General features: G+C 39.9%; 1 protein-coding gene across 2 annotated transcripts in view; it reads right to left on the bottom strand.

Annotated features, from left to right (window-relative positions):
* The window catches only part of LOC102041595 (sodium- and chloride-dependent GABA transporter 3), a 111,531-nt gene that overhangs the window by 65,213 nt on the left and 23,456 nt on the right, over window positions 1–22,862 (bottom strand). For both annotated transcript variants that reach the window (XR_004082714.1, XM_005430914.2), the window contains exon 6: window positions 14,133–14,265. Coding sequence is in view for 1 of the 2 variants with exons in the window: in XM_005430914.2 (XP_005430971.1) it covers window positions 14,133–14,265 (133 nt within the window). In the remaining variant the exon portion in view is untranslated. The remainder of the gene's footprint in view (window positions 1–14,132; window positions 14,266–22,862) is intronic.

Here is a 22,862-nt window from a genome sequence, read left to right as displayed (position 1 = left end):
GACCCTGATTGTCCACGTTTTCCTTCCCTGTGGCTACTCCATCCTCCCAAAGCAGTTAGTCACACCTTGATGAGGGTTTATTGCTCTCTAAAACTTCCCCTCCAAGCAGCCTCTCAATGCTGCTGCTAAATCACCTCAAGGCTGCCTTGTAGGACACCAGTCTGACAGTGCTGCAATTAATTTGTGGGTTTGAGAAGAAAAGGGGACGTGGAGCATAGAGAAAATGAGAGGGATCACACAATAAAACCTTTGGGCTGAAGAGAGGGTGAGTGAGGAGTCTGTGACTGCCACAGGCTGATTTTTTCCTGATTTTCTCTCTCAGGGAAAGGCTTTGATCTCTCAGCTCTCCCTTCAAGCCCTCAGCTCAGCAGAGATCCCCAAGAGGCTGCTCTGGGGATGTAAAGGGGCTCTCCCTGGGCAGCACAGACCTCTCCCTGTGCTCATCCTCAGAGGAACAGTGGATTTGTCTTTCCAAACAAGCTGTGGGTCTGCTGGTGGATAAAACCAGCACTGGGAGATAAAAGAAACAATGGGAAGGGTTCCCCTGATTGATGAATGGAAAAAGAGATTTGCTTTTAGAAATAAACTTTAGGTTTGCTGATAAATGACATTAGACATTGAAAAATGAAAGAAACATTGGGAAAGAAAAACCCCTAAATTCTGTAAGAATTAAAAATTAAAAGGGAGGGTTATACATTAGAGGGGAATCTCTGATATCAGGGGTTCTGGGAAGTTGAATGTCTCAAGTATGTCAGAAATGGGGAAAGAGAGAAGGGAAATGGGAAATTGGGATAAAAAGGGAGGCTGTGTCCTCCAAAAATGTGAGAGATGCCAGAGGATGCCCCATGGCCTCTCCCTTGATTCGAATAAAGCCAGAAAGGACTCCTCTGTCTCCTTTTTGCACATAAACCTCTGGTGTTTGTGGGTTAATTTTCCTAACAATCCCACACTTGGAGCACTGAGATTCCACCCTCAGCAAGGCACTCCAAGGACAAGGAACACACAACCCAAAGCACAAAAATCCTCCCTGACCTCGAGCACTGCAACTCTCCCAAACACATTTTACACCCACAGGAAAGAACCCAGAATTTTTTACTCTTTCTGCTGGCATTTCCCAGCAGATGAATATATTCTCTTATTTTAGGGCCACATGCCAGTGATTTTTTGCACAACTGGAAATGACAAGACCTCAAGAGAGGCTCTGCTATAAGAGAGGTCCTCAATAAACACAGAATTACCCCATGTCAGAAATATAAGCACTGTTCAGGCCTATTTTTTTTTAAATTAACTTAATTAAGAGCAGTGCCTTACACTTTCCACAACACCACTATCTACTAATTGTCCAAAGTGTCTGTTTTCCGTGATACAATCCAGCTTCCACAGGATATTTTGAGTTTCTTCCTTTCTTTTTAGGAGGTTTTTTGCAGCAGCAGAGTGAATAGCAGGTGCACAGCAGCCAGCTCCCTCCTGGGGATGTGGTTTAGTTTCCAGCCCAGCACCAGCAGCTGCCTGAAGCTGCCTTTGTTGAGGCAATTTATTTATTTATTTCATTAAGCTTTGCCATTCTTGGGAGTGAGTTTGGGTGTGAGCCACAGGAGCTGACACTGGGGTGGGATACAGGACTCGAGTTTGTAAATCTCACAAGAACAGCCTTGTAAACAAAACTTGTACCACAAAGACATCTTCAGACTGGAGATAAAGCCAGAAATGTGGGCTTGGCTGGCTGCAGAAAGCAGAGCCTGCCTTCCCACTGGCAGGAATCTGGGTTAATATAGCCCTGGCATACAGGGTATGGGAATGGATAGCTAAAATTGCAGTTAAGGAGCCAGTCCTAAAGCTGGACAGATCAGCAGGAGCTGAGGACAAACAACCTGGGTGAGAATAGGGAATTGGAGCTGTTCTGTTTCATGGGAAGAAATATGAAATTGGAGCAGCATTAGGGAAGTCAGAGCTATAAATGTTTGTGTATCCCTGTGTGCTCCTGGGGAAGAAAAGGTGCAAAAAATATTCCAAATACACAAAGCAAGACTGAAGAAAAGCAATATTCATTGAAATATTCATTGCAATTACTGTGCACACATAGAGACCAGGACGTGGCAACCACAGGGTTTTGGGAAGGGCAGCTTTGGAAACCCCTCATGTGCATCAACAATGATAATAAACTGGAAATGTTCTATTTTGGCTATACATTTGGGGAAGAGGATGGGTAAGGAAGGGCAGGTTCTAATAGGGAATTGGAGCTGTTCTGTTTCATGGGGAAAAATATGAAATCGGAGCACCATTAAGAAACTCAGAGGTACAAATATTTGTGTAACCCATCCTAGGGACCCTGTGTGCTCCTGCAGAAGAAAAGGTGCAAAAAATATTCCAAATACACAAAGCAAGACTGAAGAAAAGCAATATTCATTGAAATATTCATTGCAATTTCTGTGCACACATAGAGACCAGGATGTGGCAACCACAGAGTTCTGGGAAGGGCAGCTTTGGAAACCCCTCAGTTGTAAATCCCAGCCTGCAGCAGTGAAGGAATAATATTTTAACCCTGACACATGCATTAACAATGATAATAAACAGGAAATGTTCTATTTTGGCTATAAATTTGGGGAAGAGGATGGGTAGGGAAGGGCAGGTTCTGAATCATGAAGAGATCAAACTCTGAATAAATATATATTAATAAGTATATATTAATAAATCTAAATGTATTTATTATTTATCTATTTATTTAAATATATATAATAAATATATATTAATAAATATATACTCTGAATAAATGAGTGCAGCTGTCCCATTGCTAAAGCCTCTTTGTTGGGTCACTGTAATTTGGATAATGAGCTAAAAGTTCCTGGTAGGGCAAAAAGAAGCTGAATTTGCTACCTTTGGCCAATCAGGGCATTTTTCCTCCAGGGATTGCTGTGCTCATCTGTGCCCTGGGGCTTCCCCTTGAATTTTGCAGCAATTTTCCCTGCATTGCCACAGCAAATATCCCAGCTGGCCTTCCACCTTCTGCTCCTCCCTGACCCTTCTGCTTTCTCATATTTAAAGTTCACAGCCCAGGGGATTTCTCTGCCCAGAACCTCTCCAACCTGCCCGTGCCCTGAGCCGTCCCTCAGTGCCCTCAAACACTTTTTACTCTCTTCAGCTGTGGACCAGGGCTTAGACCCACCCTAAATATTCATATCAAAGTGGATTTCCCCTCTAAGGTGCAGCTGGGAAGGACTGAAATCATAAAACCACAATTTTTATTGAAGTTTCCTTTATATGAAACCTTCCCCAGCTGTCCAACAGGTCAGGAAAACCAACGAGAAGCACAAAAATCGAATTCTTTTTAACGAACCCGAGGTGTCCTTAAATGCTCAGAGCCCAGGAGAGTGGAGAAAAAATGAGTTTAGAAACCTCAGGGAGAGGAGGAGGAGGAGAGCAGGAACTCTGCATGCATCTCATGAATGTTCTACTTTCCCCCTTTGAATACAGACATCAGCCTTGGCCACAGCCAAAGCCTCGCCATGAAGGGCCATTCTTTGCTGTTACTTCAGCCTGAAACAAAAGACACTTCAGGAGACACAATCCTTGCTGCCCAGTTCCTTTTCCTGGGCTCTTACAATGGGCCCTAGTTCTTGCTTTTTTTTTTTTTTTTTTTTTTTTTTCCACACATCTTTCTTTTTTTCTTTTTTTAATTTTTTTGTTTCTGTCCTTTTGCTCCTTCTTTCTGCCTCATTGAATCCATTAAGGCCTTTCGATGGCCTGCTATTGAGAAATAAATTTTCTTTGGGGCTAGTGACTGAGTTTTAACTGCTGGCAAGCAAGGCTTAACTCCTGAGGGGAGGGAAAATGATGGGTAAAATATAGAAAAAAACCATCTCTGAGTTTGGGCTCTTCAAGCACACTGGATTCCTAGCAGTGCCTTGCTCCTCAAGGAAAAGGAATAACCTAATGCCAGGAGTTTTCCCACTTCTCCTCAAGGAAAAGGAATAACCTAATGCCAGGAGTTTTCCCACTTCTCCTCAAGGAAAAGGAATAACCTAATGCCAGGAATTTCCCCACTTCTCCTCAAGGAAAAGGAATAACCTAATGCCAGGAATTTCCCCACTTCTCTCATGCATTAATCTTGACACACTGAGCTCTCTTTCTGCTGATATTTCCCAGCAGGTGAATATTATCTCTTATTTTAGGGCCACATGCCAGTGATTTTTGCACAACTGGAAATGACAAGGCCTCAATTAACACAAAATTACCCCATGTCAGAAACATTTTTTGTCCAGGCCTATTTTTTTAAGTTATTTTAATTTTTTTTTTTGTTTTCCATCACAGAATTGTTGGCCCAGCTCCATAAGTGTAAACCTAGTGCCTGTGCATGCAGAAACAGAAATCCAAATCTCACTTGATTTTCTTCCTCAGTTTATATCCCAGAAGCAGCAAAAGACATATCAGCTCCCCTTGTTAGGGTTTTTTTCCTGCTTTGTGACACAGGGACTGGAGACAGCTACAGAAATTCTGACTTTTCCTGGCTGTTGGTTCAGCCTTGCTGCAAATCTTCGGGCAGAATAGAGAAAGTCCAAGCCTTGCAGAGAGGTAAGCAATTAAATCCAACCAGCTTTAAATTAAGCAATTAAATCCAACCAGCTTTAAATTTTTAAGCTTAAATTTTAAGCTTAAAAAAGATGTTGTCCTTTGGAGAAACCATTGAAACTTACTGCTTGGTATTTGAAATTCTTTGTTTTAGGCAGGAAAAAAATCACATTTGGAAAGAACAGATATAGAGCTGAGTTATTTTGTTCTCATTGCATTTTATAATTTTTTATTATCAAAATATTACTAATAACAATAAGATTGAACATAATTGAGGGGCACATTATGTTGTGATAGATTATTTCAAAGCCACCAAAGCCCAGTTCAAACCAAGAAATTCACCTCAGAACCAGGACAAAAACCTTGGGGGAAAAAAAGAACCTTCAAAGTTCTGAGTGACAGAAATCATTCACGAAATAAGAAGAAATATGAGCTGGAAGTGTCTGTGTGGGGTGCAAAAATAACTTATTATGTCTGGAAAATGAAGTTTTCTGGGGATGTGCATCCATGAACCATCCCCTGCTCCCCTCCACGGGGAGGGAGCAGAAACACAGAGCTAAGGGGGAATATTTGGAGTTCAATAGTGAGAGTTGACACCACACTCAGCCAGCAGGGCCTGGGAGCTCCTATTTTGCATTTTAAATTGTTCACAAAAATTCTGGGCATTTTCCCCAACAGCAAAATGAAAAATAAATTATAACCAAAAGTTAACTACAGTTGCAGCTTTATTTTATATATTTGATTTAGTAGTGCACAGTGCAGAGCTTAATTTGTTGGAATAAACTCCCAACAGGTCAGGAGTCTGTTTTAAATTGCAATATTCAGAACTGCAGCCTGGGACAGGTGGTCCTCAAAACTGTAGCCATGATATCTTCTGAAAAATCTCTTTGACAGGATTTTTCCTCCTGAGAAGCTGAGAGGCCTCAGAAATGAAATGTAAACAATGGTTATCTGCTGCTGTGGAATGCAGCAGGTGCATCTTTGATTGGTCTCATGTGGTTGTTTTTAATTAATGCACAAGCACAGTCCAGCTGTCCCGGACTCTCTGAGAGTCACAAGATTTTATTATCATTCCTTTCCTTTTCTATCCCTTGCCAGCCTTCTGATGAAATCCTTTCTTTTATTCTTTAGTATAGTTTTAATATATCATTTTTAAAATATAATATATATCATAAAATAATAAATCAGCCTTCTGAAACATGGAGTCAAGATTCTCGTCTCTTCCCTCATCCTAAGACCCCTGTGAACAGCACCACACAAAACCATCATAAAATAAAAAAAAAACAGAGGTCTCTACCTTTAGTTACACCTTGTTAAAATGTGAGTGTGAAATAAGGATTTTTTAGTACATTTCCTTGGCCACCTCAATGATTCATTACAAATGGTCCCGTTTTCAGTTTCCTGCCCATCGCAGATTAACAGTAATGTCAAGACCCCTTTCCAGGACATTTTTCTGTTGTTGTTAGCATGATTCTATGTCAAGATGTCCCAGCAAACAGGCTGGGCCTGTTCTCTTTTATTTCTGGGGTTTTGACAGATATAATTAATGTAGATTTCCAGAAATTTCCTGACGCTTCACTGGCCCTTCGGTGGCTCCAGCTCAGCAAACCAAAGTGATCCATGGCACTAATTACCATGGTATCCCTGGCACTAATTACCACATGATCCCTGGCACTAATTACCAAGGTATCCCTGGCACTAATTACCACATGATCCCTGGCACTAATTACCAAGGGATCCATGGCACTAATTACCATGGTATCCCTGGCACTAATTACCATGTAAACCATGGCACTAATTACCACATGATCCCTGGCACTAATTACCAAGGTATCCCTGGCACTAATTACCACATGATCCCTGGCACTAATTACCAAGGGATCCATGGCACTAATTACCTTGTGATCCATGGCACTAATTACCACCTAATCCCTAGCACTAATTACCAAGGGATCCCTGGCACTAATTACCAAGGGATCCATGGCACTAATTACCATGTAATCTATGGCACTAATTACCATGTGATCCATGGCACTAATTACCACGTAATCCATGGCACTAATTACCAAGGGATCCATGGCACTAATTACCATGTGATCCATGGCACTAATTACCACGTGATCCATGGCACTAATTACCATGTGATCCATGGCACTAATTACCACGTGATCCATGGCACTAATTACCAAGGGATCCATGGCACTAATTACCACGTGATCCACGGCACTAATTACCACGGGATCCCTGGCACTAATTACCAAATGACCCACAGCACTAATTACCAGGTGAGGAGCAGTGCAGCGCTGCAAAGGACAGCAGCTGTGCAGTCAGAACATGAATTTCAGGGAATCACAGAATAACTAAAGCTGGAAAAGACCAACCCCAAACCCAGCTCTGCCAAAGCCACCACTGTCCCCAAGTGCCACATCCACGTGTCCTTGGAACCCTTCTAGGCATGGGGATTAAACCACTGCCCTGGGAGCCTCTTCCTGTGCCTCAGCGCCTTTTCAGGGCAGAAATTTTTCCCAATATCCGACCCAAACCCGCTGCAACCTGAGGCCACCTCCTCTCATGCTGTCCCTTTTTCCCTGGGGGCAGAGCCTGACCCCACCTGCCAGATCATTTTAGAGCAATAAAGCCCTCCTTGAGCCTCCTTTTCTCCAGGCTGGACATTCCTTTTGTTACTTTTTATTCGTTTTGGAGAAATTTTTCCCAACATACAACCCAAACCTGCTGGAACCTGAGGCCACCTCCTCTCATCCCGTCCCTTGTTCCCTGGGGGCAGAGCCTGACCCCACCTGGCTGCACCCTCCTGCCAGATCATTTTAGAGCAATAAAGTCCTCCTTGAGCCTCCCTTTCTCCAGGCTGGACATTCCTTTTGTTATTTTTTGCTCCTTTTGTTCTTTTGGGAGAAATTTTTCCGAATATTCAGCCTAAACCTGCTGGAACCCAAGGCCACCTCCTCTTATCCATCCTGTCCCTTGTTCCCTGGGGACAGAGCCTGACCCCTCCTGCCAGATCATTTTAGAGAGCAATAAAGTCCTCCTTGAGCCTCCTTTGCTCCAGGCTGGACATCCCCAGATCCCTCAGAAATTCAGCTTAAACCCCTCAGACTGCTCACAGCTTTAAATGCACTCAGCAGCCTCTGCAGGACTCTGGTCTAAGTTTTGTGTGCAAAGGTTAAATGAAATGCTCAGAGCAGGAAATATCTGGGGCTCTGAATGGAATCTAACTAATTTTCCTAAATGGAACTCTTAGAGAACATTTCAGGTGAAGGCAATAAGCACAATCACAGGGAAAAGAGGAAAAGAATCACTAGCAAAAGAGTAAAACAAGAAATGATGCCCTCATTTGCACATATTCAACCCCAAATCCTGCTTCTTGTGGCACCTACAGCAGCAGAGCTGTTCCTTTGAGAAAATAAAAACTTCTCTGCTTTGCTCTGGTTTTTGTAACTTTTCCAGCAGGATTGTGTAGAAAGTGGAAGATTTTAATGAATAGTGAAGGTGGCAAGGACAGTATCAGAGCCCCTTGTCCTTTTATGTTTATATTCGACAGCTACAAATGCTGCCAGGTCATTTCTCAGGGTTTACAACAGAGAGCTGCAAAGTGAGCAGTGTCCTTCTAGAGCTGCAGTGCATTCCCAGCGATAAATCAGGGCAGAAGAATCCTGTGCAATCTTGAATCTTATTTTTTTGACTCACAGGAGTATTTAATCCAGCATCTTAGCTCATGTTTCTGCAGAGAGAGGAGCCACATCAGAGCTTTTACTCGTGTGGCACAGCAAACCTCCCAGCAGAGCTCTCTGGGCTGGGGGTAACAGATTCTGCAGGGTGCAAAGGGGCAAAAAGTCCCTGACAGAGCCCCAGTATTATCAAAGGCTTGATGAGAGCCTGCAAGACATTTACAAATTTAATTATGACCTGAAAAGCCGAGCAGATTTATTTTAGAGCAATACCCACAGCCTCTTGGCTCTGGGGCTACAACATCCCTGCTCCCAGCAGCACCCTCTGTATTTAAAATATAAAATATTGAGGGGCAGCTTCAATTCAGCACCTTCTATCAGGGAGCTGAGCACAAAGAGAAGGAAAGGATCCAAATATTCAGAAGTCAGAATCAGACAGAATAATATTCAGTGATTATGGAATGTAGAGGAGTTCCAGGAAATGTTGAAGGAAGGATTCCTGTGAGATTTTTCTCTCTTGCAGCTGGTTCTGCACAATGAGAAGGATTTCTCATCTCTCATTAACCAGTAACTAGTGCAGAAGTAAAAATCACTGAGCAAGAACTATTTGAGTTTAGCTCTGGCAAAAGAAATATTTGCATTATTTTAACCAGAACCCGTTGAAAAAGACCCAAAATATATGAGAATTCAGTGTTCATACAATCACTGTGATATTCTAATACTCAATAAAATCCTGGAGGGAGAATATTCTTTTAATAAACACTTCCCATCAGAAAATGCTGCCTTGGTGTTGAGTCATAGCATGACAAAACCTCATCAACAGTTTAATTAATGTGCTGTGGGTGGGGTAAAATGTTCTGATATCAATAAATTAAAAATGATATAAAGACTGTGGGGGTTTTAATATTTTTGATTCAGCTTCTCCTCATCTACAGCACAAAATCCTGAAGCATCTCAATGCTGATTTGCTCTCATGCCCACTCAAGAGGTCCAGGCAGCAAAGCTAGATTATTTTTTAACTTGAGTCTATTAATTTAGAATATTAATACAGAAGTCTTTTCAAATTAGTAATTGGAGACACTCAAGCCCATGCTCTGTAGTGACACAGATGATACAAAAAATAAGCTTTGATTTGGGCTGGATTACAGAAATGTAACAAGGTAATAAAAAAGAAATATTTTTTTAAGAAAATTAAATATTTTAATGAAGCAACATGTAGGGAATAATTGATTAATGGAGGGAAATTAGGCATTGGAAGAGGTTTTCCCAAGACATGAGCAATCCCTGTCCTGGCAGGGTTTTAAGATGCAGCCAAACACCAAGAGAACAGCTCCAAGCTCAGTGCTGAACCTTCTTGGACCAAGAAGTTTCACCAGAGACATTCCAAGGTCCCTCCCAGCCTTTACCTTTGTATAACTCCAAGTCCCTGCCAGGGTTTCACACCAGGGATATCAGCACAGGACAGGGATGCGTTGATGCACCCAAAAATTAACAAAGAGCAGGAAAGAAAACTTCAAATGCTTTTCTGTAACTTTGAGCCCAGCAGGCTCCTCCCTTCAAAAGGAATGGGACAGAGAGAACTGAGCTCTATGCAATGCTTTGTTTGCAAAAATTCTCATGAAAATAAATAATAAAAAGGAAAAGATTAGGGTTACTGCCTCCAGCAAGTCATTTAGGAACAATACATTGGCAGCTACTGGGGTTGCTCTTTCAAAGTTTAAAGCACGAGGTCATTTAGTTAAATTAATAAATGGATAATCAAGATCCATGAAAGAGCAGGTTCCCTTCTTCCTCAAGATTTCATTAATGAAATAGGAAAATCAAAAAATTAGGGAGACTCAGCAGCTCTGTGTACAATACAGAAAAACTCAGAATTGTTATAAACAGAAAACAAAAGGATTTTGGAAAAATCAGATCCTGAACCAAACCTAATGATCAGAGACTGGAATGATAATTTAAATGTTAAAAAAATTAACTTTCTTCAGTCTTCTAGATAGTTCTTACTTCATCTTTGGAAGCATTTGATCTCAGCTACTGAAAGGTCTTCTCCATGAGGTGGAGGTCAGACACTGTCAAGCAAGTTTCAAAATACACATCAAATTATGATAACTGCACTGGCAAATTTTTCTCCTTCTGATTTTGAGTTTCTCATTAAAGGATCCCACATTTTGCCTATTTGCAACATTTAAAATGTGAAAGAAGGCACACAAATACCTTCAGATCTAAGAGTGGATAATTCAGGGCAAGAAAAGCTTGAATAATTAAGGACAAGGACCTCTGAAAGGGCACAAATCCATTTCACCTGAAAGCTGCCAGAATCACCTGGATTTATTCTGCTATTTCACAGCTGTTGGAAGGGAAAATGGAAATGCTTTGTGAGAAAGGGATGAATTTCAAGAACAGTAATGGAAAAGTTTGGAACATCCTGGTAACAGGGCACTTCCTCTGGAGTTAAACTTTGTGTTAGTCTTAATATATTTAATATCCTGAAATATTAAATATTCATGATCTCTGGTAGTGCTGGTTGGAGAATGATGGGGTTATTTTATAACAGCTTTTAAGGCCTGGATTCTTTTTCCACCATGCATTAGAATGCAGAGTAAAAAAGAGGAAAAGGGTGAACCAACCTCCTGAATATTTCACAAAGCACAAGTGTGTGGAGAGGACACACCTTCTCCATCTCACCTCTGGTTCCCTTGTCCTCTTTCTCTCCACTTTCCTGTCCCACAGACATCTCCCTTTGAAAAAGTTTCAAAGGTGATAAAACTTTAGGAATTTTTTTTTTTACTTTGAATAAATGTATTTTTTCATTGAAATTATCCAATCCAATTAAAGTATGTCATAAATTTAACAGACTGTTACATTATTATAATAAAACCCCAGAAATCAATTTTAAATGTTTCCTGGAAATGAGCATATAATAAATTCAATTTAGTAGGAACGTTTATGGATGAGCTTAAATACGACTTTTAGAAACGGCATTAGATTTGAAATGGAAACTTCAGCTGAGAAATGTGCTACATCATTTATATTTCAGAACATTTTATCCATTTATAGAATCCCCAACACCTGAGTGCTGCCTTTGTTTTTAAGCTGGGAAGTTTGCTGCTCTGGGAAGGCAATGCCACGGCCCAGATTCCCAGAGATTAGGCTGGGAAAAGTGGCAAGTGGAAGAATATTGAATAAACAGTGAATTAAAAAATTAAAAAAGGTAAATGTATGCCCAGGGGAAAAACCTGCACTGCAGAAACAGAGCTGGGAAAAGGAATTATCAATATTATATCATATTGATTATCAATATGATAATGAATTATCAATATGATATTGAATTAGCAATATGATATTGAATTAGCAATATGATATTGAATTAGCAATATGATATTGAATTAGCAATATTGGCTAGGACAGATCCTTCCTGAGAGCCAGGGACCCTGTGGAAAGGCAGGTTCATGGGTACCACAGGGTCTCCTGTGGGAATTTACCAGTCCTGAGGAATTCCTCAGGATTCTGGAAACAGAACAGCTGCCCATGGCAAACTGATTTCAATGCTGCAAGTATACCATGAGTCTGCCCCTTACAGAGCCCTGGTCTAAGTGTTTTAAGCTTGAGACCTATAAAGCTGAATATTTGGTATGAATTCCCTTCTCTTTGCACTTCTGTTGCAAGACTAGAAGTTATTTCTGCTTGTTGAAAAGTTTATTATCCCATTCCTAGTGCCCAAGACAGGCTGTTCTTTCCCAGGCTGACCTCATCAGAGGGGTGGTTATCAAAATCACACTGAAATAAAATCAATTTATTCCACCTGCCTAAAGCCGAGGGTTTAGCTAAGCCATCAGAAAAAGGAAAAAGAAAAGGTCAGACAGGTTATCCACCTTCAAAGCACAAGATCTGGTTCTGGGGAAATGGTATAAACTGAAAGAATGGAAGAACAATAAAATCCTGGATGTAAACTCCAGAAATGTAAAATAAATCCTTTCTAAAGTCACTTCAGTCCCTTCTGAGCCCAGGGCTGCTCGCACTGCTCTGTCTGTGAGTGGCCCTGGCCCAGCCTCGCGTGCGTGCACACACCTGCAGCCACAGAGCTTTCCCTGCACCCCTGGGGCAGATTAAACCACGCTAGAATACATTTCTATCCTCAGACATTCCTTCTGATGGAGAAAAAACCCAGCTTTGCTCAGTTTCATTTCTTCCCCTCAGCTGCAGCCCCTCAGAAAACTCCAAAGTGCTCGTGCACCTCCCTGAGCCCACGTCAAAGGTGTGAGGACATTGATCTTGTCATTCCCTTGGGTCACTTTGGGAATTCTCCAGATTCCTCTCTTTAGGATGTTTCCCCTGCCTCTAAACTATTCATTCTCGTCCTGATGCCTCAGGTTTTGGCTTTTATATTTTCAGATTCTGTGCTGCTGTAGTGTGTGGGTCTGGGCTTCTCATGAGGGGATGGTGAGCTCTGTGCACAGAGCAGGGAGACAAAACAATTCCTGCTCCAGCTGGGCACCAAGGACAAATGATCCAAATCTCAGCCCCAAGAGCACAAACACCGTGGGCTGGAGAGAGAAAAACAAGCAGGGTGGGACTGCCTGGGCTAAAGCTGGAATGGGACAATGAACTGCAAGGTGCAAATGGAGCAGAACTGATCCCAGGGAGAGACCCCGTGCCTGCTCGTGCATTTTGGGACCATTTTGGGTCATCTTGAATTCATTTTGTGACCATTTTGGTCCACCTTGGGTTCATTTTATGACCATTTTGGCTCATCTTGGGTGCAGCCCTGGCTGGGCTCTTGTGCTGCCCAAGGTGGATCCTTTTGATAAATCCCTAATTTGTTCTTTAACTCCATCCAGCCCCTGTTCTAGGGCAGCGTTCCCAAGGCATCACTCCCTGCCCCTGGCAGTGGTCTCAGCAGTGATTTTGTGATTTTCCCTGCACTGATGAAGGTGGGGCTGCAGGAATCTCTGTGTGTGTGGAAATTCTTGCACGGGAAATGCAGCAGCAGCAGCTTGAGTGGCACAGTTGGCAAACACACCCAGAATCAGCAACTGGGAACAGCCAAAAAGTTGGTAGTATCAAGGATGTGTGCAGGTGACACAGCTGAAAAATTTCACTCTGGTGTTTTCTAAATTTCAAAATTCCATTACATTTCAAATATTTCATTTATAAACAGAGGTCACTAAAACAGAAATAAAAATATCCCCAACCACAACCCAAACTACAGAAGAAACAATTGAAATTTAGGTGTTTCAATGCAGCAATTTTGTTCCTGGTTTCCTTTATTTCCAACATGAGAAACCAGTGCTTTTTTTAGATCCTCCCTCCAAGTCTGTGGCTCTTTTCCTCTCTCAGTGTACTTGATTATTCACAGATTCTACTCAGAGCTGTGGCTGACACCACTCCAGGGGCGGCTTCTCCCTCACCCCATGGCTCCCTGCTCCCAGGATTGAGCGGAATTCACTCAAAAAGTGCTAAACATTTTTATTTTTCCCCATAATATGCCTGTCTTGGTTTCTCTCTGAGTGCTTTCATTATTTCTGCTCTTGGTGTTCAATCTGTAGTTTTAAATTCTTTTTTAATGTGCATCAAAACTCTCAGTGACTCTTTTGTGGGACTGAGAGTTTTGAATCCTGACAGTTTGGGGCAAAATCCAAATTTTGCAGAATTTGTGCGCAGAAATCAACACAACCTGTTTTTTTTTTCCAATAAATCTCATTGCTAAATTAATAAAAATAAAACAAAACCACCCAACCTTACCTAAGAGAATTAGAGAAAAAACAAATCATGAAGCCAAAACGACCAAAAACCACAAACAATTCTTAATTACAATTAATTACAGTTCCTCACACATGTGAAATTCTCCTGTTCTGGTGGAAATAAATATTTCAGCCTCACCTTTCCAGTGGATTTGGTGCCTTTCCAGATGCAGAAATAGCAAATAGTCCAAGCAGCCAGGAGGCACAGGGCGAGCTCCCAGCGCAGATTCCCAATGTGCTCAATCCCATCGGAAATTGCCAGCACCCTCCGTCTTCCATGGGGAAAAAAGAGGGAATAAAATTTAGAATATTGAGCTAAAACAGCACTACGTGGGAAATACTGGGATAAAAGTGAATTAATTACCAAAAAAAAATTAGAATATTGAGCTAAAATGGTGCTACATGGGAAATACTGGGATAAAAGTGAATTAATTACCAAAAAAAAATTAGAATATTGAGCTAAAACAGCACTATATGGGAAATACTGAGATAAAAATGAATTAGTTACAAAAAAAGATGATAAGAGAGAAGAAAACATTGTATATGGAATACTGGGATAAAAGTGAATTAGTTAAAAAAATTCTAATATTGAGCTAAAACAGCACTACATGGGAAATTCTGGGATAAAACTGGTTTAATTGCAAAAAAATAGATGATAATAGTGAAGAAAACAGTGCTATGAAAAACTGTGATAAAATCGAGTTAATTACAAAAAGAATTCTAATATTGAGCTAAAACAGCACTACATGTGAAATGCTGGGATAAAACTAAATTCATTAGAAAAGAAAAGAGATTGTAATATTGAAGAAAACAACATTGCATATGGAATACTGGGATAAAACTGAATTAATTACAAAAATACATTAGAATATTGAGCTAAAACAATGCTACATGTGATATACTGGGATAAAACTAAATTAATTTTAAAATTATAATATTAGAAGAAAACAGCATTACATGTGAAAAACCAGGATAAAATTGAATTAATTACAAAAAAAATTTTCTCATTTGGAGCTAAAACAGCACTACATGTGAAATACTGGGATAAAACTAAATTCATTACAAAAAAAATTATAATTTTGAAGAAAACAGCATTACATAGGAAAAACCAGGATAAAAATGAATTATTAAAATAAATTTATAATATTGAAGAAAACCAACACTACATATGAAATACTGGGATAAAACTGAATTAATTACCAAAAAAAACCAATATTTGAAGAAAACCAGCATTACATATGAAATACTGGGGTAAAACTGAATTAATTAAAAAAAAATATGACACTATTTGAAGAAAACCAGCATTACTTGTGAAACAATGGGTTAAAACTGAACTAATTGGATTCAAGGACTGCTTTTTACTCACTACTGAAAATACCCCATACTGTAGTAGAAAGAGACATAAAAGCAGAATATTCCAGGTATTTTGTATCTGGTTATAAATGAAGAAATGTTTCACTTTTTCAGGTCAGGGACAAAATTTTAATTTTAGAACAACTTTTCTTTAAAGTCAAAGAAAAATAATTTATTTGAATTAGTTACCAACATACATGACCTAAAAATGAAACACTTCCTAAATAAATGGTTTTTCAATTTGATTTGTTTTCCCCAAAAAAATTTCTAACCTTCATTTTTACCTGTTAACCTTAAATTTCATCAATTTCCTTTTGTAATTGGAGCTATAACATTAAAATATTTCTTTTCAAAACCTCAACATTTTGAAGCAACTTAAAGCAATGAATGCACACAGAAAGACATTCCCATAAAAGTTTTTTAACACTCAACCTGAAATAAACCATCCTGGGCAGAGATTTCTTTAAAATCCATATTTCAAGTTAATAAATAATAAATTAAGTTAATAAATGAATAAAGTTAAAGTTATAAGTTAATAAATAAATAAATAAAAATTACATATTAATAAGGTTAAAGTTATAGGTTAATAAATAAATATAAATTACAAATTATTACAACTTCAGACTCGTATTCCTCTCCCTCCACATTGTGAGTGAAAACAAATTAATTGATTTTCACAGGTTTCAATTGATTATATAATTAATGTCTACATAGGCATACACATAATTTAATTACAATTTAGTAGAAAGGTTAAGTATTAAATCAAACCAAGCAAACTACAGTTAAATATATGAAAGAATTCTTCCTTTTGTATTTGGTTCAGTTATGGTCTGAGTCAATAAATTTAGGGATATATTGATCCTGTAATTCCAGCTAGTAAAATAAAACAGTGAAATTATATAGAATATTTCTATGAAAAATATAATATTTATAGGAGATAGAAATATTTAAATGAAATAAAATGAAATTTTAAAAATGAAAAAAAGGAGGAATCTGCAAAGGGAAACTCCTGGAGTGATGGGGTGGGAGGCTGGAGATGCCAATAGGGAAAATGGAAATCTTGAAGCAGCACCTGGGCAGGTTCCACACCTCCAGAGCTGCAGCTGCTGCTCCTGATGGAGGCAGCCACTCATAAAATGTGAGTTTAAAATCCCCTCTTTAGCTGGGGAATGACAGAATTAACAGGGTGAACAAAAATCACAATTAAAACCCAAAATCACAGGCTTTATCTCCATAATTCCTAATTAATAAAGACAGATCTTCCCACTCAACAATAAAGGGGTCAGGAAATCAACACAAACTTTTTGAGAATTATCTGCTTAAATTAAAAATTAAAATTAAAATTGATGCCACCTCATCCACATCTCCTCCCCATCCAGGAACTGGTTTTATTCTTCAAATGTTTATTCTTTAAATCTTAATTCTTCGTATCTTTATTATTCAAATCTTAATTCTTTAAATCTTAATTCTTCAAATCTTTATTCTTCAAATTTTTATTCTTTAAATCTTTATTCTTCAAATCTTTATTATTCAAATCTTTATTATTCAAATCTTTATTCTTTAAATCTTTATTATACAAATCTCCACCAGCTAATTTGGGGGAGAATGATGCAGCAGGGAGCACCCTCAGTTAGCCAAGACCTGCAAAGTGCCTGAAGTTCTGTCATCAAAATGCATCCAAATGAAGAGAGGTGGCTTTTAATGAAGGGTTATTTTAATCAAGAAGAGGAAGGACATAATTGATACCTGCACACGACATCACTGAGACATAATTACACAGAGAGGTGATGAAATACATCGTTAAAATTCAAATTCTTCTAAGCTCTTTGACAGATGAAGGAGGAATTTTACCCAGGATGAAGTCCACCCTCCTTACAAATTCTCATCAAATCCCAAATGAAGTCCTTGAATCCTTAGATCACCCAGAAGAGGAATTAATTGCAAGAGAACCAGGACAAAAATTGGCATAATATGATAAGAAAAGGAATAATTAACGTAGGGCAATAAATACTAGAAGGCCTTTTAAAGCAATACATTTTTAAGATGAAATCTGAGACAAAATATTTATAGTTGGGCCACAATAATAGTGAAATTTCATTTAGCTATATTTTCCTTGTGAACTAATAATGAAAAAAATGCCTTGTGTTTTAATCAAGCCAGGTTTTTTATGGCTATTTGGATTTATTTATTTATGTACATGTGAACCTAAACATGAGTAAGGTTCCTTTTCCACAATGGGTGTGCAAGTCACTGCAATTCCTACACTGTTCTTTCCTATCTGCAAAACAATTTATTATTATTCATAAATAAATGTTCTCCCTCTCTCATGATTGAAATATTTCACCCACCACAAGATTCCTTTGCCTGAAGAACATAATTTTTCTTCTTCTTTTTTTCATAATTTTTCTTAAGAACATAATTTTTAATAAAGGCTTGAGGTGAAGATTTTTAAAAGCAACCAATTCCTGGGAGCAGGAAGAGCTCAGAGTTTTCTGGGTGCTCTGAAATCCCAAAGAGCAGAGACATCTCCTTCACCCACGCAGGACTCTTGGCCAGATACTTTTGTAAAACGTCACAACGGCAAATTAATGGGCTCCCCACAATTAATTATGCCCGCGGGTCCTATTGAAAACAGACACGTGGTGCCAATCAAGGGCAGCTGTCAGCGCCATAATGAGGAGTTAATTACCCCAAAGTGCTGTCAAGGCTTCGGATTTCCTTTGTTCCGGCAGAACAAAGGGTTGGTGTTTCCCTTAGAAAGGGAGCAGCAACAAGTCCAGAAGTGATAATTAATCTGTAACATAAAATGGATGCAAAGAATGGATCCAAGGAGGGGAAACCCCTCACAGCTCTCCCTAAAGCCAGAGCTAAATTCTGCTGCTGGAACCATCTGAACAGCAGCAGGGATGAAGTTCTGATAGGAGGGAGCAATCAGAATATGAAATTCTTCTCACAAAGCTTCTGTTCAGTCATACCTACCCCTATTCTTTTATTATTCAACTGAAAGAATAGGAAAAGGGGAAGCATGTTGAAAATATATGGTTGCCCCCTGTGTCTGAGACGTGAGGTTGATATTCAGGGGTCAGATCAGAGTTCAGTGCAGCTTCTACCTAAAACCTGCCATAAATCACTGAAAACAACAACAAAAAAAAGTTGTGTAGCTTCTTCCAGTCCTTCCTCCTCTTCTCTTACCTGCAAGAGCCCTGCACTGCCTTGTTCTCCTCAACTCTTCATGCACAGAGCACAGGAACAAGCAGTAAAATCAGCACTCCGTGTGCTCCCCTCTGATTTGAAGGAGCAAACATTTGAAAAGTTCTGTAGTGAATCTAGAGCTCAACTGCTTTGCAGCACACTTGTGTGAAAAGAAAGAAATAATTTTATCCTATTTTTTTTTATAATTTAAGTCTTGTTAAAGCTGAGCATCTTTAAAACCCTCTTAAATCAAATGAGAAATAACAGATATTTCATTGCAATGCCTTGACTCCTTCTCACTAGAATTCACTGCTGTCACTTCTTTATTTGAAGTGATGATTATCAACCACATTTCTTGGCATTTCTTCTCCCAAGAACCTGGGAGACCAGAGTAGCTGGCAGTACAACTGCAGGTAAGCATTTGAATTACCCCAGAACATCAAATCCCTGCTTGGTAGAAGCCAATTGAAGCAGAATTTGCTGGCAACAACTTCAGGCTGTGTGAAACTTTTCTGTGAGAAAGATTTCTCCTGCACTGAAGACACAAATCGTTAATTACTCTTGGATCTCATTGAAAACAGCAAGTGATGAGAGTTTGAAAGTATTTATTGTAGGTATTGAGCTTGTTTTGCTGTTGTAGCTGTTTGAGGGGGGTGTTTGTTTTGTTGTGTAAAAATATTCAGCACTTCAGCCCCTTGAACCCACCCAAGAGCGTGGGAGAGAGGCCAGGGATTGGTGGCACTTGAGCTTTTTGGGCAGAATATTGAGGGAAACACACTGCACTGCCATGGGAGGAGTCTGGAATCAAAGGTTAACTCAAACCAGGGCAAGGTTTTCATTCAGTGCTAACAAATATTAATTCTCCACAGCATATCTTGCTTGTAAGTAGAATATTAACCCCCAGCCAGAGTGGATTTGGGGTGTCTCAAACTGTGCTTGAAGGTTTCATTGCCTCTGATCACACACATTTAAATTGGCTAAATGTTAGTGAAGGTTCTTACATGTCTTCCTGTAAGTAACACAGACTAAAAGTGGCAACAGTTCCAGGAATCTAATGAATAAAAGATACATTTGGGGGGAATAATAGGGCACATCTCCAAAGGGGGGCTGTCAGAGATGCTGAGGTCTGGTCACAAGGGTCTGTGCAGTTGGGCTGAACAAAATCATGACAAAATTATTACAGGGTGGATTAATTCCACTTAGAGTAACAAATATTGTAAGCCTGGCTTAAATCTCACTTGAATCTAAATATAAATGTGGATTTAAAAGGAAATAAAAATGGATAGTCAGGAACTATCTAAATAGTTAGAACTTATAGAACTATATAAAGAAAAATTTCAGCATATTTTCACTACACAGAATAGAATAAAATAATAAACCCAGGAAGAAATTAGACTTCATACAAGGACCTGGTGCTCCCCATTGCCAAGGGATACCTCTGTTCCCTCACTTCACATCACTGCACGTGCAAAATTTACACAAAATGTACCCAGATAAAATCCCACTGGCAGATGGTTTCAACAAGTGCCTACTGAAAATGGGACTCATTTGTTTGAGAAAGTACTCAAACACATTTCAGTTTGGTGCCTCAGTGCATGGGAGAGGAAGAAGGGCTCCTCTGTTGCTGGAATTGCTGGAGAGGGGAAGGTTATGAGATAACTGAAAAGAAACCTTTCCACCCAAATTTGAAAACAAACCTTCTGAAAGCTTACACACTATTTATTGGCTATGGGAACACTGGATTTTCCTGGAAAAGAGTGTCTTTAATAAAGTTGGAGGAGCTGGAACAGGCTCTTGAACAGAAAGAGGATTAACAGCTGCCAATGCAGTGTTGAAAGGAATGTCCTGGGGTACTTCTTGAGTTATTTCATGATTTGGGAAGCTGAAGAACTGCTCCAATCTATTTGAGGAAGGTCCCTTCATGGTCCCACTTGCATTTGGAGCAGTTTCCAAGGCACTTGGCTTTAAAAAACCCAACAGCAAACAGCACCCAAAGAGAGGAGCCCCTTGAGGTGCCCTGTCCATGGGGATGTGCCCAGCCAGGAGCTCAGGGGCAAAGCTCCCTCCTACCCTGGGCAAGAGCATCCTGAGAGCATAAAAACAACAAAATCATGCAGTGCCCCTGAACAGAACCCTATGTTTTATATTTTATATTATTAAATATTTTATATTTATTTTATATTTTATTTTGGTGCACTTTTATCCCTGCAGTTGCCAAACCCAGCCCATATTTACCTCATGAACCTCATCACTGAGCTCCTTATTCAAAAATCATAACACACCTGAGGGACAGTGCTGCACGGATTCCTCACCAGTTTAGAGGAAAAGGATTGAGATCTTTTAGACACCCTTTATGCCTGCGTGAAAGTAAATTTAAGTTTCTATCTAAAGCTATTTCCTTAACTCACATCTTTCTTTCTCTCATTGCGCTTTATGCAATTAATACTCATTTATTTCTGTGAAAACTTATTGCTTTGAATAATTCCTAGCCAAATGCATTGAGGTATCCTGTGCAAATACAGAGTTTCTGACTCAGAAACTTGAGCAGATATTACTGAACTCTGAAAATTCAGTATTCCAATTGCAGGCACCAGAATCCTCTGTGGATCTTGAAGTGCCAGGAGCTTTCCCCTGCCAAAATACCTGTCAGGAAGGTGGAACATTTCCCTGTGGCTGTCTAATCTGAGCTAATTGCTGTCTAATTTGGGAGAGGCAGATCCATGTATCCAGACTGCAGAACTTCGAGGTGGAAAAGAAATAGCTGAGAAGGAACAAGTTGTTTTGAAAGAACCAGAGAACACAAGATGTTAAAGATTTGAGATACTCTCCACTGCCTTATCTGCGTAGATGACAACTTTGGAAAACGATACTGATAAACTTAAAAAAAATCTATGCTGAATGCTAAATATAAAATTGTGAAACCAAAAGGCTGGCAGCTTACTTTGTGAAATTCTTGGATTTTATTTAGTTAAGATAAACATGTTTTATAGAGATGAAGGTAAAAAAGATTATCCTTCAATAAAAGGAATCTAAAAAGAGTGTTTTTAATTCTTCAGTCAATTCATTACTGGTTTTCATGTACTGGTTTGCAAGGTTTCTCTTTTCTGGTGTGATTTGTTATCTTTTGACACTAAAAATGTAAGGAATGGTGCAATCTTGTCTTAGAGAACAGGTAGAGAACATTCTATGTCCTGGAAACATCAAAGCTGGGAAACATTTTTCAGCTTTAACACCTAAATCCTCTTCTGTACATTACAGGACTGTAAAAGATAACTGTCAGATTAGAGACTTTTTTGAGTTTCATTGCATAAACAAAAAGTAATAGTTAGAAGATCACATACCTCTGATGAGGGACTTGGGCAAAAATGTGTGGGAGAGCTCTTCCTTTCCCAGGAGGAGAGCACATATTTGAGCAGTGATAACCTCTACGAGCTTTAACCCCAGAGTAGCACAGAATCATAGAATGGTTTGGGTTGGAAAGGACCTCAAAAATCACCAAGTTCCACCCCTGCCATGGCAGGGACACCTCCCACTGTCCCAGGGGGCTCCCAGCCCTGTCCAGCCTGGCCTGGGGCACTGCCAGGGATCCAGGGGCAGCCCCAGCTGCTGTGGGCACCTGTGCCAGGGCCTGCCCACCCTCACTGGGATGAATTCCTTCCCCATATCCCATCTAACCCTAATCTCTGTCAGTGTGAAGCTATTCCCACTTTTCCTGGCACTCCATGCCCTTGTCCAAAGTCTCTCTGTGGGATGTCTTGTTTCTAGTTCAATTCTCTCTCAACAGTATCTGTCCTATTCTATAACATTTCTAAATCAACGTTTCTTTTCTCAAAGTTTACATACAAACACACACTATATAAACCTTCTGTCAAATTTTAAATTTTTTCTACAGATCCATTTCTCACATCTCTCCACCTTCCCTGCAGCCCCTCCAGGCCCTGCAAGGCCGCAATTCAGTGACCCCAGAGCTTCTCCTGTGCAGGTGAACAATGCCAGCTGTGCCAGCCTTTCCTCCCAGCAGAGCTGCTCCATCCTCTGCTCATCCTGGAGCCTGGAGCTGCTCCATCCTCTGCTCATCCTGGAGCCTGGAGCTGCTCCATCCTCTGCCCATCCTGGAGCTGCTCCATCCTCTGCTCATCCTGGAGCCTCCTCTGGGCTCCTCCAGGTCCCTCCTGTGCTGGCCCATATCGCTGGCCAGGGGCTGTGTACAAATCACAAACGGGACAGGACTGCTGTGGAATGTGCCTTGAGCTGTTTTATTTTCCAGCATCAGCCTCATTACATGGTTATGACAATGGGAAGATGCCACCAGCTCACATCCCAG

The sequence above is a fragment of the Geospiza fortis genome, unplaced genomic scaffold (assembly GCF_000277835.1).
Source record: "Geospiza fortis unplaced genomic scaffold, GeoFor_1.0 scaffold713, whole genome shotgun sequence".
Lineage (NCBI taxonomy): Eukaryota > Metazoa > Chordata > Aves > Passeriformes > Thraupidae > Geospiza > Geospiza fortis.
Note: the sequence above shows the minus strand (reverse complement) of the source record. Positions and strands in the feature narration are given on the sequence as shown.